This window comes from Salvelinus fontinalis, chromosome 4, assembly GCF_029448725.1.
Source record: "Salvelinus fontinalis isolate EN_2023a chromosome 4, ASM2944872v1, whole genome shotgun sequence".
Lineage (NCBI taxonomy): Eukaryota > Metazoa > Chordata > Actinopteri > Salmoniformes > Salmonidae > Salvelinus > Salvelinus fontinalis.
In genome coordinates, this window is record NC_074668.1 from 18,374,065 (window position 1) to 18,394,145 (window position 20,081).

At 41.6% G+C, this 20,081-nt stretch overlaps 1 protein-coding gene across 2 annotated transcripts; it reads left to right on the forward strand.

Annotated features, from left to right (window-relative positions):
- Positions 1 to 2,190: 2,190 nt before the first annotated feature.
- Positions 2,191 to 12,692, forward strand: LOC129853231 (annexin A1-like). Of its 2 annotated transcripts, XM_055919035.1 has the most exons (14): positions 2,219 to 2,280; positions 2,605 to 2,670; positions 3,091 to 3,150; positions 5,612 to 5,702; positions 6,015 to 6,109; positions 6,288 to 6,401; positions 7,551 to 7,641; positions 7,735 to 7,814; positions 7,912 to 7,968; positions 8,071 to 8,164; positions 10,864 to 10,959; positions 11,348 to 11,406; positions 11,692 to 11,814; positions 12,302 to 12,692. In XM_055919035.1, exons 3-14 carry the CDS (start codon positions 3,103 to 3,105, stop codon positions 12,359 to 12,361), a joined length of 1,008 nt encoding a protein of 335 aa, XP_055775010.1. In that variant the 5' UTR covers positions 2,219 to 2,280; positions 2,605 to 2,670; positions 3,091 to 3,102; the 3' UTR covers positions 12,362 to 12,692. The 2 variants fall into 2 exon arrangements, with proteins under 2 accessions (XP_055775009.1, XP_055775010.1); XM_055919034.1 differs by lacking the exon at positions 2,605 to 2,670 and having other exon boundaries at positions 2,191 to 2,280.
- The last annotated feature ends 7,389 nt before the right edge of the window (positions 12,693 to 20,081 follow it).

The window sequence follows — 20,081 nt, forward strand, 5'->3', positions numbered from 1 at the left end:
AATGTTTTTCGTTTTTAGGGGTGCAACTGCATCTAGGGTATTGCGCAAGGTTAAATTGAGTTCCTCAGTTAAGTGGTTAACTGATTTTTGTCCTCTGACGTCCTTGGGTAGGCAGAAGGAGTCTGGAAGGGCATCAAGGAATTTTTGTGTTGTCTGAGAATTTATAGCACGACTTTTGATGCTCCTTGGTTGGGGTCTGAGCAGATTATTTGTTGCGATTGCAAACGTAATAAAATGGTGGTCCGATAGTCCAGGATTATGTGGAAAAACATTAAGATCTACAACATTTATTCCATGGGACAAAACTAGGTCCAGAGTATGACTGTGGCAGTGAGTAGGTCCAAAGACATGTTGGACAAAACCCACTGAGTCGATGATGGCTCCGAAAGACTTTTGGAGTGGGTCTGTGGACTTCTCCATGTGAATATTAAAATCACCAAAAATTAGAATATGATCTGCTATGACTACAAGGTCTGATAGGAATTCAGGAAACTCAGAGAGGAACGCTGTATATGGCCCAGGAGGCCTGTAAACAGTAGCTATAAAAAGTGATTGAGTAGGCTGCATAGATTTCATGACTAGAAGCTCAAAAGACGAAAACGCCATTTTTTTTTTTGTAAATTGAAATTTGCTATTGTAGATGTTAGCAACACCTCCGCCTTTGCGGGATGCACGGGGGATATGGTCACTAGTGTAACCAGGAGGTGAGGCCTCATTTAACACAGTAAATTCATCAGGCTTAAGCCATGTTTCAGTCAGGCCAATCACATCAAGATTATGATCAGTGATTAGTTCATTGACTATGACTGCCTTTGAAGTGAGGGATCTAACATTAAGTAACCCTATTTTGAGATGTGAGGTATCACGATCTCTTTCAATAATGGCAGGAATGGAGGAGGTCTTTATCCTAATAAGATTGCTAAGGCGAACACCGCCATGTTTAGTTTTGCCCAACCTAGGTCGAGGCACAGACACAGTCTCAATGGGTATGGCTGAGCTGACTACACTGACTGCGCTATTGGCAGACTCCACTAAGCTGGCAGGTTGGCTAACAGCCTGCTGCCTGGCCTGCACCCTATTTCATTGTGGGGCTAAAGGAGTTAGAGCCCTATCTATGTAGTCCGTTACAGTTACTAGCTACATGTCCAAAATTTAAATCAGTGACGTAACTTTTTGATTACCCAAATGTAGTAACGCAATTGGATAATTTTCAGTTAATTTTGGATTCGTTACCCTTAAGAAGCATTAGAAGAAGACAAAAAGGATCCTTCAAATGCATTTGGTGTCATCTGACTTGTGATCAGACTCGCTCAGGTGGAACAAACTTAAACAAACACACCTTTTTTCAAAGCTGAATTGAATGTCATTGAGAAAACAGAAAGAATTTCTGAATGTAAAAGTAACTCAAGTAATTCAGTAATTATTTAGTTTTTCAAAAGTATCTGTAAGAGTAGCTTTGGAGAGGTTGTCGTGTAATCTTTCTGAGTAACTTGTCCAAAGATCCCCATAGGAATGTTCAAACAAGTTGGACAGGTATCTTACAGTTAGTGTCAGGTCCCAGACCGTCTTGTGGCCTTGACAACCGCAAGAGGTAGCTAGTAAACCACACCCTTTACCACCAGCTGCAAATGAGGATTTTACATGAGATCAAAATGTTAGTTTTAACCATGTTTTGAAGCTCTACAGTGTTTGTTTACAATTACATTGTTTCCAACCAATGTAGTAAAACAAGTTTATATTTTGGACTCTGATGGGTAACACAGCTCATTTATAGGTTATATTTATAGGTTATATCCTTCAAGACTCAATGGCTAATTACCTTAAAAATCCAATAATGAATCTAGCTAATCCCATTTAAGGGAACCCATTTTGGCCTACCGGTAACTGCGCCCCCCATATCGAGGCACAACTTCCATAGCCTAAGAAATCTCATTTCACTTCAATTTATACTGTCTACATTAAATATTGAATTTGTTCACATCATCTCAAGAGGGAACCTTGCTAAACATTCCACATCTGTTTTCATGTAACCAAATTGTGTCAGATCTGTCAGTTTTCTTCTACTGCTGGCTGCTATTCATTTACTGACAACTTTACTGGGTTGCATGGAAAGGGTTACACAGTCTCGCAACCAGCAGTGCCTGTCCAATGATAGTGTCGAGTGTGGGCTGCACCATTTCTAGGTGGGGTTTTTCATGTATATAAATATATGAGTACATCTTCCCAAGGCCCATGCAATCTGTCTGAGAAAGTTTCACAGTCCCTACGTTTGTCTATCTGGTAAGATATCCCTTTTTTTATTCAATATACCTTCTCCAGGAAATTGAGCATCTCGACTTCCAATTCTAGGTAACAATCATTTGTTCACTTCTCTCCTTTTTAGGGACTGAAACCATGTTTAGATGGGAAACTAACTTCACCGCTGTATGAATACATTCTAAATGCAGTGTAACGTTACCCTAGGGAACTTTACCATGTGTACATCCCTGTTTCTTTGTTACTCACGTCGCTCATATCAGATAGCCAGTGTGGCTGTGGTGTAGTTGTGATATTTCAGAATGATTTTTGATTCATTATTTTCTGTAACGGATCCATATACCTCAGATCCTGTTATGTCTTGAAAATCACAGAACTAACTGAGTAAAAGTGAGGAAAAGGTTCAAGTTTTGGGTGAGTTCTATCTACATGATTCCAGTTAAGCGTGGTCACCACCAGATTTTTTGCCTACATTGTGAAATAGATGGTGCAGTGACAAATAATTAATCTGTGCACCCTCATAAAACACACATTTCTATCCAGTTGTTCTAGGAATATAATTGTATTCTATGGAATGATGATTAGCCGATATAAGCAGCAGCCTATCATAGGCAGAGACATTGTTTACTTTTTTGTTGGGGATGAGTCCATGAAATACCGTTTGACAAAATATATGCATGGTCTGGTACTGTTACTGTAGCATATGCTGGCATCAAAGAATGAGCTTTTCAACACTAATTGGTTTAGAAATTCAATAGACTTTGATGTCAATATAGAGGATTTTATTAATACTGTACTGTGGTTATTACTGAATCTCCCTGTTTCTCTTTGCAGACCTGTGCCACCATGTCCTTCTTGCAGCAGACCCTCTATCTGGGCATGGCAGATGATTCGGTAGGGTTCTGTTCCACTTACCGGTACTTGAGGGAAACCCTAAAAAAAAAAAAATATTGTGGAATGTGGAACAACTTACCAGGCTGTGTTTGTACACTTGTAGCCAGTGATGTAAAGTACTTTTGTAAATAAAAAATACGTTAAAGTACTCTTTAAGTATTTATGTAGGTTTTTGGGGTATCTTATTTTATACACTGCTCAAAAAAATAAAGGGAACACTTAAACAACACAATGTAACTCCAAGTCAATCACACTTCTGTGAAATCAACTGTCCACTTAGGAAGCAACACTGATTGACAATAAATTTCACATGCTGTTGTGCAAATGGAATAGACAAAAGGTGGAAATTATAGGCAATTAGTAAGACACCCCCAATAAAGGAATGGTTCTGCAGGTGCTGACCACAGACCACTTCTCAGTTCCTATGCTTCCTGGCTGATGTTTTGGTCACTTTTGAATGCTGGCGGTGCTCTCACTCTAGTGGTAGCATAAGACGGAGTCTACAACCCACACAAGTGGCTCAGGTAGTGCAGTTCATCCAGGATGGCACATCAATGCGAGCTGTGGCAAAAAGGTTTGCTGTGTCTGTCAGCGTAGTGTCCAGAGCATGGAGGCGCTACCAGGAGACAGGCCAGTACATCACGAGACGTGGAGGAGGCCGTAGGAGGGCAACAACCCAGCAGCAGGACCGCTAACTCCGCCTTTGTGCAAGGATGTGCACTGCCGGAGCCCTGCAAAATGACCTCCAGCAGGCCACAAATGTGCACGTGTCAGCATATGGTCTCACAAGGGGTCTGAGGATCTCATCTCGGTACCTAATGGCAGTCAGGCTACCTCTGGCGAGCACATGGAGGGCTGTGCGGCCCCACAAAGAAATGCCACCCCACACCATGACTGACCCACCGCCTGCTGGAGGTCATTTTGCAGTGCTCTGGCAGTGCACCTCCTTGCACAAAGGTGGAGGTAACGGTCCTGCTGCTGGGTTGTTGCCCTCCTACGGCCTCCTCCTCCTACGGCCTCCTCCACGTCTCCTGATGTACTGGCCTGTCTCCTGGTAGCGCCTCCATGCTCTGGACACTACGCTGACAGACACAGCAAACCTTTTTGCCACAGCTCGCATTGATGTGCCATCCTGGATGAACTGCACTACCTGAGCCACTTGTGTGGGTTGTAGACTCCGTCTCATGCTACCACTAGAGTGAAAGCACCGCCAGCATTCAAAAGTGACCAAAACATCAGCCAGGAAGCATAGGAACTGAGAAGTGGTCTGTTGTCACCACCTGCTGCACCATTCCTTTATTGGGGGTGTCTTGCTAATTGCCTATAATTTCCACCTTTTGTCTATTCCATTTGCACAACAGCATGTGAAATTTATTGTCAATCAGTGTTGCTTCCTAAGTGGACAGTTTGATTTCATAGAAGTGTCATTGACTTGTAGTTACATTGTGTTGTTTAAGTGTTCCCTTTATTTTTTTGAGCAGTGTATATTTTTGGCAACTTTTACTTTAACTCCACTACATTCCTAAAGAAAATAATATATTTTTTACTCCATAAATTTTCCCTAGCAACCAAAAATGCTCGTTACATTTTGAATGCTTAGCAGTACAGACAAATTGTCAAATTCACGTGCTTATCAAGAGAACATCCCTGGTCATCGCTACTGCCTCTGATCTGGTCGACTTACTAAACATAAATGTAAAGAAACCAAGAAAGCCATGCAGTCTGGTTTTCATAATAAGGAATTTGAAATTATTTAACATTTTTGTTTTACTTTTGATTCTTAAGTATATTTTAAGAATTACATTTACTTGTGATACTTTAAAAAACAAAAACTCAAGTAGTATTTTACTGGATGACCTTTACTTTTACTTGACTCCTTTTGACAACTGAGTACTTTTTGTAGCCGCATAAAAATTAGGAGGAAGGGGAGGGAGGAGGACAGAGGAAGACATTTTTTTTAACATTTTAGTCATTTAGCAGATGCTCTTATCCAGAGCGACTTACAGTAGAGTGCATACATTTGATTACATTTTTTTTTTTTTTACATTTTATTACATTTTACATACTGAGACAAGGATATCCCCTACCGGCCAAACCCTCCCTAACCCGGACGACGCTATGCCAATTGTGCGTCGCCCCACGGACCTCCCGGTTGCGGCCGGCTGCGACAGAGCCTGGGCGCGAACCCAGCCCAGCCTGGGCGCGAACCTAGACACTCTGGGTTCGCTCTAGACCACTGCGCCACCCGGGAGGCTGAGAGAGGGAAGAGTGAGAGAAAAATAGACGGATGTTGAGGATAGCAACAGAGAGTCTGAGAAACAAACTGCACAATTCCTTCTCTTTCCCACTCTATCCCTATTCCTTGATAGGATGTTTCTCTCTTTGCTTCTGAACTATTCTCTACATTTTGTGAAGATTGATTCACTGCATGGCAGCTAAGTGAAATTGTTCTCTGTCTCAGGCCCAACTCAATCAGGGCACTGTGACTCCCTACCCACAGTTCAGTGCCGATGGGGATGCAGGCATCTTGGATAAGGCCATCAAGGCCAAAGGTGAGGTTGTCACACACACACACAAATAATGTTTGAATGTGTTTCATAGCAGAGAAGCTTAGTTGAATAGAACTCACTCCGTGTGTAACATGGAGCATAGAAGGACATTCTGAGGGCATGTGACCGTGTGTACATTTCCGGGTCCGTGTTTTCATTGTCTCTTACTGGGGAGTAGTCAGAGCTGCCTAACCGTAAGCCCGGGGCCACACAGACACTTAATGTTCATAAAGAAATTGATAAGGGCTCATGGATTAGAGTATGCGACATCGTTTCTTATTGAACAAGTCCTTCCGTCTTGTCTCTGTGACGTAGGTGTAGATGAGAACACCATCATTGAAGTGCTGGTGAAGAGGAGCAACGCCCAGAGACAGCAGATCAAAGCTAGCTACCAAAAGGCTAGTGGCAAGGTAAGACGGGACACCCACTAGGTGTGTTTGGTTTGCCAGCTCGTGGGTGGAATTCGCACTTTAGGACTAATGGAAAAATGCAAAACGTGCATAATCCAGAAACCTGGTGCACCTGGAAAGCTAAAACACACACACGTGTGTATGACTGTGGAAGTGTGTATCATCCCTCTGTCTGCAGCCTCTGGAGACTGCCCTGAAGTCAGCCCTAAATGGAGAGCTGGAGGAGGTGGTTCTGGCACTGCTCAAAACACCAGCCCAATATGACGCCCAACAGCTCAAACTGGCCATGAAGGTACACATGCACTCACTCCCTCCTACTACTAAGAATATACAATACTACTTAGAATACAAACAAATGTGAATCTTTCCCTCCGTTCGGGTGGCCTAGAGACGGTAATAGATACAATACAAATAATTAAAGTGTAATGATTACCTTCTAAAGAGGACGCTGGGATGACGTCATCCTGTATTCTTGCTTAGCTGTTTAGTATGACCCACCCACTTCCTAACACCCTACCCATAGTGACACTATTCTGCTGTATTGTTGTGTAGTTGTGTAATAACAGTGGGACTTCTAAAATGGGTGGGACTGTCTGTCTTCTTCGTACAATGGGTGTGACTGTTTTAATATGAGGAGACTGTAAGAAAAGTGGTGATGAGTACCTACTATACTTTTGGTTTAACGATACACAAGTCTGTGCATGTGCAGTGTGTGTGAGCCCAGCTAGCACATTTGGTTCCTTGGAAGTTGTGGGAACGTACGTTTTTGGTTTCCCTTTGGTTCTGTGAACGAAGCTATAAGTTTCCTGACTGGTAAAATGGTTGCAGGGAGGTTCTGAGAATGTTGTTTTAAACGTTCTGAGAACGGAAGTGAAAATGTGTCTTGTTCTGGGAACGTATATTTTTAGGTTGCAGGGAGGTTCTGGGAATGTTTAGAACTCCAAGCACCGACGGGACACATGGAAATTCATTTGCTTAAGCATTAATAATGCAAACACATTTATTTTTTATTTTGGCACAGTCAGTGAGATTTGAACCTTTGACCTTTTGTTCTCTATCAATGGAATTATAATTTTAGTGAAGTTTTTTAAATGTGCTGAGAATGTTTCAATGCCAAACAACTATCCAGCACCATTCCCAGAAAGTTATGGGAAGGTTGTATGCAGAATAACCATGGGACAACCACGGTCTCACCAATCTCTAAGAAACATACAGTGTTCACAACGTTATGTGCTAGCTGGGAGGTGTCTGGCATAGTGGTAGACTTGTAGGTGCAGGTAGTGCCATGCTTCAGTCTGTTCTGTTCCATTTGGGGTATAATGAACATGGCCTAGCTCCTTATGTGTTTGTGTCGTCCAATCCTGGGCTCTTTTGTCTCAGCTTTGACTTGTGACCCTTTTGTCCTTGTTGACCCTTCACCCCTCTCACCTATCTCTCTCAGGGATTGGGCACAGATGAGGATACTCTGATTGAGATTCTGGCCTCCAGGACCAATAAAGAGATCAATGAGATAAAGAAGGTCTATAAGGAAGGTGTGTAATATGTTTATGTCTGCAATATGTAGATGTCCTGTACGTGATGTGATAGTTACAACAAGCCAATAATCCTGGCTTTTTTCTTGCTAGAATACAAAAACGAGCTGCAGAATGACATCAAGTCTGACACAGGCGGAGACTTCAGAAATGCTCTGCTCTCGCTCTGCAAGGTGTGTGTGTGTGTTTATTTATAGTTTCTTTAACTTTAGATGAATAGTATGGCACAATTAACCTCACTGCCCCCGCTCTTTCCCTCACATACTGTAGGCTACTAGGAATGAGGACTTCATCGTGAACCAGGAACTTGCTGAAAGTGATGCCAAGGTATGGAGGAGAAGAAAGAAATCAACGTTTGACACTGGCACAGAGAGTCAATGTGTAATTTAATCCCTGTGTGATGCCTGTGCCTACTCTATCGATCCATAGGCCCTGTATGAGGCTGGAGAGAAGAAGAAGGGAACGGACTGCTCTGTCTTCATAGACATTCTGACCACCAGAAGTGCTCCTCAGCTCCGCCAAGGTGAATATGTGACAGCACAGCTCTATGTGAGCTAAATAAAAGTACAGACTCAGAGCTTCTGGTATATCAAACTGTAGTTTGACGAAACATGGTAAATTATGCTGCTAAACTTGTAAAACCACTTAGGAGACAAGTAGTAGAAATGCCCTTGCTAGAGTGCTCCTCTTTGTTTAAGCCCATTCAGCATTGTTCACACCCTTTTAAGCCTTAGCTACACCTATTTAAGTATTCATATGTAAACGCATGTAAGTCAGCATGGCATTGTCTTCCAGAAACCAGTCTCGCTACTTAAACTTTCTCCCACTGAACTTTGTCGATAAATAGCACCTGCTCAATTGAGGGCAGAAAAGTTGTTGAGAGTTGTAGCAACACTTTTGCAGTTGTCCATAGCTTTCCAAAAATCTGCAGTAGCAAAGATGATCTATATACTGACCAGTATATTAATGTGGATGCTACCGTGATTACAGATAATCATTAATTAATTGTGAACAATGATGAGTGAGAAGGTTAGAGGGATAAATATCATACCCCTCAAAAATGCTAACCCCCCATTATTGGTAATGGTGAGAGCAGAGCCGGCAAACGTGTGGCGAGCAGCATTTTCCCAGCACTTTTCAATTAGATGAGGCAGTGCTACACCACTTTTGATTTAGTTTTATCATTATTTTTTTTACGCAAATGTGTTGAAATCAAGGACAAAATGTTTCTTTGATAATTTGTCAACTCACACAACTAGTAGCCTATGTCCTTCTCATCACACGGTCCCTTGTGGCTCAGTTGGTAGAGCATGGCGCTTGCAACGCCAGGGTTGTTGGTTCGATTCCCACGGGGGGCCAGTACAAAAAAGTATGAATGTATGTACTTGTAAGTCGCTCTGGATAAGAGCGTCTGCTAAATGACTTAAATGTAAATGTTAAATGTCATCAGAGTACTCCAGGTTATCGTGTGGGCTCACACCGTAGAACAGGGTTTCCCACACTCAGTCCTGGGGCCCCCCTGGCGCACGTTTTGGTCTTTGCCCTAACACTACACAGCTGATTCAAATAACCAACTCATCATCAAGATTTGATTATATTAATCAGCTGTGTAATGCTGGGTAAAAAAATGAAACGTCCACCCAAAGGGAGGCCCCAGGACCGTGTGGGAAACCCTGCTGTAGAGCATTAGGATAAAGTGGCTTGCGCTCTGCTCACCTCGACCAAAAGTTACACTTCCAGTGTAACAGGTTTAAAAAAACAACATCACCTCCTCCCTCCCGACATACTTGACCCTCTCCAATTCGTCTACCGCCCTGACAGATCCACAGACAACGCAATAGCCATTGCACTGCACACTGCCCTCAAACACAAACAAAATAAATGCATATCTGAGGCTGCTGTTCATCAGTTACAGCTGGGCCTTCAATACCATAGTGCGCTCTAAGCTCATCACAAAGCTCAAAACCCTGAGACAAGTCCTTATTCAACTGGTTCCTGGACTTCCTGACAGGCCGCCCCAGGTGGTGAAGGTAGGCAACATTACGTCCTCAGTCCCCACCTGTACTCCATGTATACCCACGACTGCGTGGCCTCACGCCGTTCCAACTCCATCACCAAGTTCGCAGACAGCATGACAGTAGCAGGCCTGATTACCAACAACGACGAGACAGCCTAGGACGTAGGCACTCTGACGGTATGGTGCCAGGTAAACATGCTCTCCCTCAACGTCAGCAAAACAAAGTAACTGATTGCGGTATACACATCTCCAATGAGCTGAAATGGTCATATCCACACGGACATCGAGGTGAAAAAGGCACAGCAGCGACTCTTCAATCTCAGGAGGCAGAAGATATTAGGCATTTGTCCGGGGGCCCTCAGTCTCCTACAGGAGCACCATCGGGAGCATACGGTCAGACTGCATCATGGCCGGGTACGGCAACTCCACTGCCACTGACTGCAAGGTTCTACAGAGGGTGGTACGCTCAGCCGAACGTACAATTGGGTGCTCATTACCTGCCATCCAGAACACCTACAACACCAGGTGTTGCAGGAAGGCCAAGAAGATCATCAAGGACCTCAGACAAGCAAGCCACAGCCTGTTCTCCCCGCTTCCATTACTCAGACGCGGGCAGTATAGGAGTATTATGACAAACTGTCGGACTGACCAATAGCTTCTACCCCCAGACCATCAGGCTGCTGAATAGTCACTAGGCAGCTACCTGCTCCCCCTCCTGCCCCCTTTGCAGCTCTCTCTATTCATATTCTACCCCACCGCCCCCAATGAACATTTACGTATACTCAAGAATTTCACTGTACACTTCGATTACATCTGTGACCCTGTGCATGTGACTAACAAACGCATCTAATCTATTCATCGTAAAATAATCTTTAGGGGTGTCAATAATTTGACCCATACCTTTTTGATTATTTAACAAGTATTAGCTAAAATCTCTTTATTTGAGCAATAGGACAAATATAAGCACCCACCAAATTATTATAATTATTTAATTACACACACACACTTATTTCTCACCACCTGTTAATTACGTTGTAGCCCTATCTATAGGGTTCTTTGTTTTTGTCATCACTTAGACACTGATGAATACTACTACAATCTAGATGTGCGTGTGTTTTCCCTTTTTCGTACACTGCACGTGCAACCACAAATTATTTGATACTGTTTGAACATTTCAAGTACATCTCTCTCGCTCTCTCTTTCAGGGTTTGAGAAGTACTTAAAGTACAGTAAGGTGGATGTGACAAAGGCTATCGACCTGGAACTGAAGGGAGACATTGAGAACTGTCTGACTGCCTTGGGTGAGATGGCACTGCCAGGACCAAGTCTAGTAATGTTCCAATGTCTTTTAAATAATATGTGCATCACCCTCAATCCATGTCTTCTGCTGCATCACACCCTTCACTGGGCATCAGTCCTGTTACATTACACAATGTCCTTCATTTACTCATGCACAAAAAGCCCACACTGAACAAATTTACATTGGTCTCTCGAGTATAAAATAATCATCACTTATAAATAGATGGGATGGCACATTATCCAAATGCACATTCACTATACTACAACTCCTGCAATGCACTGGTCACCTCATGGCCATTCCGATATCCTTGCGACAGCTTTGGGGAATGCTGCCTCTTGTCTATGCTGCTCTATGATGTCACCTGACTGGTTTTGCTATCTGTCTTTCAGTGAAGTGTGCTGGAAGCAAGCCTGCTTTCTTTGCTGAGATTCTCAACTTGGCCATTAAGGTCTGTTTACTGTTAAAACATAGTTACAGTATGTTTTATGTGCCAGAGAAGAGTTTGACCTGGGTTGTGTTCATTAAACAGAAAATCTATTAAAAAGAAATGTTTCTATCGGACAAATCCAGGTACCTGTTATAGTCCAAAAACGACCCTATTTTAAGATTTGACAATCTACAGAAGAACATGCAAATACTGTACAAGAAAGCACAAACAGATCTCGGTTCAAGCTAAGGACCTTGCACTATCTGGTTATAAATCTTCAGTTTGTGTGCCTGTGCCATACCCCAGGGTAAAGGAACCAGGACCAAGATTCTGACCCGTATCATGGTGAGCCGTTCTGAAGTGGACATGGCCCGGATCAAACAAGCGTACCAGAAGACGTTTGGGAAAACCCTCTACCAGGATATTCTGGTGAGCAAACATCTCCACTGCCAAAGTGGCAATAAAAGACAAGGAACTGTTTCCCCGACCCAGATTAAGCATAGTACTAGACCTTAAAGCTTTTTCAACAGATTCTCCATTGAGAATGAGTTTAAACCCAGGACTAGGCTTAATCGGGGTCCAGAGTTTTAAGGACATGCATCAGATTGTACGAAGTATTCAGATTTCTGGGTCCAATCTGAGATAGGATAGAAGACTGACCATGTGTGAAATGGGAAAATATGGCATCTGAAAAATAATGGTCAAAATAAAATGTTATATTATGGTGTCTAAACATGATTTATATTTTGTAGAGTAACTCTTATTTAACTCGGCAAGTCAGTTAAGAACAAATTCTTATTTACAATGACGGCATACACCGGGCAAATCCAGACGATGCTGGGCCAATTGTGCGCCGCCCTATGGGACTCTCAATCCCGGCCGTTTGTGATACAGCCTCTGTCTCTTACCCCCTTAGAATGACACCAATGGCGACTATAAGAAGATCCTACTGGCCTTGTGTGGAAGTGACAGCTAACTTTCTCTCTCTCACCTAGCAAGAATGGCATTCGCACCATTTTAGAAAACATTACCCTCCAATGCCTCAATGTGCACTTCCCAAAATATAATGGTTCATGACAAATATCTGAAATGGCAGTCCTGATGTATTTCTTCTAAATGCTAACAGCAATAAGCAGTTAGTATGTTAAGCAGCATTGCATAATTTAGCCTAGCTTCAGTAGACTTGGTGATCTATTCCATAGTGCAATATATCACACACTTAACCATTTGTGTGCCAAGAATATACAGTGGCATTGTACTATGATTGAATAACTGGTCCTTTGTGAAAATAAAGCATTTTATGTGGATCCAAATTGTCTGAATTCAATTTTTTACTTTTATTATTAGTATTATTTTTTGCAATGCAGCCTGTAGCCTGTCTATGAAAGTTATAATTTGATAATGACCCACCTCAGACCATGTCATGAGTTACATTTACAACACTGTAAAACACAGACATTGTGTAATACAAATGAGATATCTCACTCTAGAATTTAGATGTAATTATTTGTATTAGGTCTACAGTAGCAAGACGTAATTTTGAAGGATGGTCACATGTAAGGCCATTCTTGAAGACAGAGGAGAGTAGAATACAGGTTTTGAACAAACTGACTTCTTAATCTTATTAACATAAGCCTAATTGAAATTCCAACATAAAGAAAAACTATGGAACCATCTCAGAGGCAAAAATGTACGAAAATATGTGTTTGTTCGGACCTGGGTGGTCTTGCTTACACATTGCTAACCATGTAAGTAAAGAAATGACAATCAAACGTATGAATTTCAACACAGTAGGCCTACATTCTCATGGTCATGGAGGAATGCCGTGTCATGAACCACAGATATAGTAGGCTACTGATAACAGTTTTGATTAGGCCCAAACAGAGAAAGTTGTTTGTTTGAAGTCTTGATTAAGCTGAAAAACCCTTGTGGTTTGCTGAAAATAAATTACATCCATTGTGGTATGGGTCAGATTGACCCGCACAGTTTAAACACACTCAAGACAGTCAAAGAATCACGTAAAAACAGCCAATACTTTATTTTGTCAGACCTTTCAGAAATAAGAAATACAAGAACATTTGATTTCAAACTCCATATTTAAGAACTTTTTGAAAAAAAAAAAATCCTTTCTCACAAATAAGCATTTTCTGGAGCTCATTTTTGAATGTCTGTCAGAGATCTGCTGTTCTCGCACTGAGAAGGAGAAGCTTGGGAAAGCTCCTTTTCTCCCAAAGGTATAGGTATGGTATATTTCTCCCATAAGTGTTTAATTTGGACCTGTGCAAATATCTAGACAGATGAAAGCCTCCGGGTCAAAATGACCCACAACATCATGTTTGTAAACAAAATCTACACAGACATTCCACAATCAAATCAAATGTATTTATAAAGCCCTTCTTACATCAGCTGATATCTCAAAGTGCTGTACAGAAGCCCATCCTAAAACCCCAAACAGCAAGCAATGCAGGACTAGAAGCACGGTGCCTATGTAAAAACTCCCTAGAAAGGCCAGAACCTAGGAAGAAACCTAGAGAGGAACCAGGCTATGAGGGGTGTCCAGTTCTCTTCTGGCTGGGCGGAGATTATAACAGAACATGACCAAGATGTTCAAATGTTCATAGCTGACCAGCAGGGTCAAATAATAATAATCACAGTGGTTGTCGAGGGTGCAACAGGTCAGCACCTCAGGAGTAAATGTCAGTTGGCTTTTCATAGCCGATCATTCAGAGTATCTCTACCGAAAGAAAAAGAGAGAATTAGAGAGAGCATACTTAAATTCACACAGGGCACCGGATAAGACAGGAGAAATACTCCAGATATAACAGACTGACCCTAGCCCCCCGAAACATAAACTACTGCAGCATAAATACTGGAGGCTGAGACAGGAGAGGTCAGGAGACACTGTGGCAACTGTATTTAAGCTCTCTATACCTGCCTCTAGCACGCATCCTTCATCCTGATCTTGTCCATTTACACCTATAAGATCTGATTACAGTCACACCACAATGCGTCTTAATGCAAGATCGAATCCCCGAGCTGACATGGTACAAATCTGTTGTTCTGCCCCTGAACAAGGCAGTTAACCCACTGTTCCTAGGCCGTCATTGAAAATAAGAATTTGTTCTTAACTGACTTGCCTTGTTAAATTAAGGTAAAATGTATAAAAATCATGTACACCTGTCTAAAAATGTGGGCACAAAACACAATGTGCAGGACAAAGGATACATGTTAAAACTAGGCATATTTGTTCTTAACTGACTTGCCTAGTTAAATAAATAAGGGCTTAAGTAACACAGCAGCATGGATGATGCTAAACACTTATCCCAAGAGACACCAGTACAAAAATAAATGTATGCACCCAATACTGTAAGTCGTTCTGGATAAGAGCATCAGAGAAATGACAAAAAATTGAAATGGAAATATGAAGAAAACAGTGTAATCACACATTTTGTCCACTAAGTAGTTTAAGTTTAAGCAAAAAAAGTGCAGCTTGGTGCAATAAACCCACATATCAGACATGGCATTGCAGTAGGCCTATTCTGAAGCTAGCTTACTCACATGAAGGAAGGCAGAAATTGCTTTTGTATTGTAGCAAGAGGACATGCTCTAGATGACCATCAGACATCCTGTTTCACTGAGGGGTAAACAGTTTCCACCATAGCTGAAAAGGCACTCAACTGGGGCACTGGAGGGCAGTGTCGTGTTGTACTTCAGAAACAAGTTTCGGACTGTGGGGAACGATTTCAATGAGTCCAAAGACTTGTCTTCAAGGAACTTCCTCACCTCATCCTCTGCAGTGCCACTGGCCCTTGTTGTTGCATCTCCGAACATGAAAAAAAATTGTCTTCTGACTCATCAGACTCATTCTATGCTCCCTCATCAACCTCTGAGTGTGTGTTCTCCATAGAAACTGCATCTCCTCTCTCTTTCCAGGGTTGAGAGGCATTTTCTCTGAGAGCTTAGACTTGAAGCTTAGGATTTTTGGGATAAGAAAGCCAAGAAAACACTTCTCTCTCTGAAGAAGATCAATAGAGAATGCAAGTGGCTGTAAGACTGTACTGTACTCCTTGAGAAAAGCAATCTCACAAGGATGTAGTTTGCTGCTCACACCCAGGTCTTCACAGATTTTCCCCAACTGTTCATATGTGAGGGCTATGAGTTTGGAGATGGCACGGTACTCTGAGCTCTATCTTGTCACACGTTACTTTCATGCTTGCAATGTCCTTTATTACCTCTGAAGCTAATGTGGACCAGTGTGCGTTGTTCCAAATGAAGGAAACATTTTGACATTGCACTTCTGTACAATTGGGATGGACCTTGGGATGCAGCTTTGTTCACCTCATTGGTGGCGATACATTTAAATAATAACAGCATTTACTTGGGTTGAAAAAACAATTGAACAGCAGGCAAACTGCAGTGTGTCTATTGATTTGGGTAGCATGTTACTCTGAAACCATAGCAAACTTTAAACCCGATTCCGTACAATGTGCGCAACTGCAACATTCAAACGAGGCTACAAAGAAAACTAATGGGACTGTAGCGACTGTGTTGACTTCAAAATCAGGGGTGTGAACTAGGTTTCTATTCAAGCGTTGATCAACATGGTAATGGCTCGATAGTATTGGAGAAAAGTTGAAAAAAAACGTACCCTCCATTACATGTCATGCCGTAACGTACAGCACACATAAAGCAACTATTTCTGTCTTACAATCTCTCTCCACCAGGTGTAGCACTTCTCTCATCCTTTAAAAACAATAAATGGACAGTGACGGGGGTAACGTTAAGGGGGGGATACCTAGTAATTTTTTCTTCATTGCATGCGATCATCATTCTCAAAGCCGCTGTTTACTTCTAAGATCACTTTAGCACCGCCCTAAAAACCCGATTCAAATTCGACACAAACCTTCAAATAGGTATGTAATGACACTATATAAACTCTTTATAGTGTTTTATTTATATTTTAGAGGTGATAAGTTGGACAGATCGAGTGAAAAAAAGCAATTTTCCCACACAACATCTCTCCTTCTCACTATCACGCATTAGTTTCGCTTCTCCACCCGCCATTATTAAAAAGACCCGACGGGGCTCATTGCCTTCTTGAATCATGCAGAAACGGGCAACGCTGGCGTCATGTAATTGATTTTGTTGGAAAGGGGAGAAATTGTGCTTTACAATGGTATTGACATTAGTTGATCTGGAAGAATTACGTTTTTGGGGCGCTAAAATAAGGTCAATTGTACGGACCAAGGCGATGTACAAAAGTGAGTGAGTTTACGTCGTAAACTCACCCCATTCCGTACAAATGTGCGTAACCGCGACATTCAAACGAGGCTGCAATGAAAATGAGTGGGACTAGTGTGTTGGCATCAAAATCCGGGGTGTGAACTACGCTTCGATTCAGCGTTGATTGACATTGTCATGGACTAACAGTTTTAGTGAAAAGATGAAAAAAACGGACCCCCCTGACGCTGTACGTTACAGCGTGACGTGTCACTAAGTAACGTACGGCGCGCATTTGCAACTCATTTTGTGCCGTACAGCCTCTTTCCACCAGGGGTAGTCCTTCTCACGCAGATTAAAATCATGCTTAACCATATACACTTGTAAGAAAAAAATCATAAATGAAGTTGTCTAAATTAACCTCTCTAGGGTACGTGAGACGGTAGCGTCCCACCTCTTTAACAGCCAGTGAAACTACAGGGCGCCAAATTCAAAACAGAAATTCCATAATTAAAATTCCTCCAACATACATGTATTTTACATCATTTTAAAGATACACTTGTTGTAAATCCAGCCACAGTGTCCGATTTCAAAAAGGCTTTACGATGAAAGCAAACCAAACGATTATGTTAGGTGAGTGCCTATTCACAGAATAACACAGCCATTTTTCCAGCCAAAGAGAGGATTCACAAAAAGCAGAAATATAGATAAAACGTATCACTAACCTTTGATGATCTTCATCAGATGACACTCATAGGACTTCATGTTACACAATACATGTATGTTTTGTTCAGTAAAGTTCATATTTAAATCCAAAAATCTGAGTTTACATTGGCACCTTACGTTCAGAAGTCACAAAACATCCATTGATTTTGCAGAGAGCCACATCAATTTACAGGAATACTCATAATAACATTGCTAAAAGATACAACTGTTATGCATGGAATTTTAGATGCACTTCTCCTTAATGCAACAGCTGTGTCAGATTTCAAAAAAGCTTTACGAAAAAAGCAAACCATGCAATAATCTGAGTCGGCGCTCAGAGCCCAATCGAGACACAAATATAACCACCATATTATGCAGTCAACAGAAGTCAGAAGTAGCATTATAAACATTCTCTTACCTTTGATGATTGTGACGATTTTCTTCTTCATCGGATGAGGAGTATGAAGGATCGGACCAAAATGCAGCGTGGTAAGTGTCCATGTTACTTTAATATAACAGAACACGAAAAAATACAAAAATAACAAAGTGAATGACAACGAAAACCGAAACAGTCCTGAATGGTGAAACAAACACAAAATAGGAAACAACTACCCACAAACACAGGTGGGAACAGGCTACCTAAGTATGATTCTCAATCAGATACAACGATTGACAGCTGCCTCTGATTGGGAACCATACTAGGACAAACACAGAAATTCAACACATAGAACAAAACATAGAATATAGAACATAGAATGCCCACCCCAACTCACGCCCTGACAAAACCAAAATAAAGACATAAAAAAGGAACTAAGGTCAGAACGTGACAACGATCTTCATCAGAATGCACTCCCAGGAATCACAATTCCACAATAAATGTTTGTTTTGTTCAATAATGTCCATCATTTATGTCCGAATTCCTCCTTGTTGTTCTAGCGTTCAGTACACTTTCCAAACTCACGACGCGCGGGCAGGTCCAGCGGAATGTACGGATGTAAAGTTAAAAAAGTTATATTACAGTCCGTAAAAACATGACAAACGAAGTATTGAATCAATCTTCAGGATGTTTTTAACATAATTCTTCAATAATGTTCCAACTGGAGTATTCCTGTGTCTTCAGAATTGCGACGGAACAGAGCTCGCTCTAACGTGAACACACATGGTCAGGGCATGTTCAGGTCATGGCAGACCTGACTCATTCCTCTCTCCTTCGGCCCCACTAAACAGTAGAGGCATCAGACAAGGTTCTAATGACTGTTGACATCTAGTGGAAGCCTTAGGAAGTGCAACATTACCAATATCCCACTGTATCTTCAATAGGAGCTGAGTTGAAAACCGACAAAACTCAGATTTCCCACTTCCTGGTTGAATTTTTTCTCAGGTTTTTGCCTGCCTGATGAGTTCTGTTATACTCACAGACATCATTCAAACAGTTTTAGAAACTTCAGTGTTTTCTATCCAAAAATACTAATAATATGCATATTCTAGCTTTTATGGCTTTGTAGCAGGCCGTTTACTCTGGGCATGCTTTTCATCCGGACGTGAAAATACTGCCCCCTACCCCAAAGAAGTTAATATAATTATTGCTAATATTAAACTAATATTTCATGACTAGGGTGCCAATTGCATTTTTTTGCACGTCATTACTGCGAGCCATCATGACACTCAAAAGCCGGAACAGCGGCAGTTCACTTGTGAGGCTAACGTTAGCGCAGCCCTAAATCCCTCTTCAAATTCGTCACAAACCTTCAAATAGGTATGTGATGAGACATTACATAAACTCCTTATGTTTTATTTACATTTTAAAGTTAATTAGTTGGACAAATCGGGTGAAAAAACCTGTTTCTTCACACAACCTATGTCCCCCTTTCAAGATCACTTCGTAGCCTTCGCTCCCTACCCGACATTTTTAAAAAGACCCGACGAAGCACATTACCTTCTTGAATCATGAAGATCTCATCATTCATTTTGTTGGAAAGGGGAGAAAGTGCTTTACATTGGTTTTAATATTACAGTTGATCTGGGAGTATTAAGTTTTTTGGGCGCAAAAATAAGGTCAATTGTACGGACCAAGGCGATGTACAAAAGTGAGTTTACGTTAGTTAGCTACAAATCTGACTAACTAGTTAGCTAGTGCTCTCTGAAATCCCAGACATATGCTGGAACATTGGTAACATTGGGAAGACAACCTGGCTGTCTCTAAAGACTAGATAGCTAAGCAAGCTAACGCGCCACACCAGCCAATCATCATCCTTAGCTCCAAGTGTTTCTTCAGGTTTGCGGTCGAGTCTCTGGATGTCGACAGCAGCTTTCACCATGGGCAAACATAGTTTGCATTGAACTGTTGCATTCCTTCCTTTTCTTCTTTGAACACAAATTGTTATTTGAAACGCCATCCAAAAATGCACTGCGCTGGCACGCCATACCTTTTTCTTTTTTGACCATGTATGTTGCACAGGCGTGAAGATCAAAGTAGCAGTTTTTCACCGTTTAATCAAGACACAAACAAGCATCTTTCTCCGTTTAAGCCTAATCAAAACGGTTATCAGTAGCCAATATCTGTGGTTCATGACACTGCATTCCTCCATGACCGCGAGAATGTAGACCTACTGTGTTGAAATTCATGATTTTGAATGTCGTTTCTCTACTCACATGGTTAACATTGTGTTACTGATTAGAATCCCGGTTCTGAACAAACACATATTTTCGTAACCTTTTGCCGCTGGTGTTTAAAAATAATAATTTAATACAGGTTTTTCCTCATAGGATAA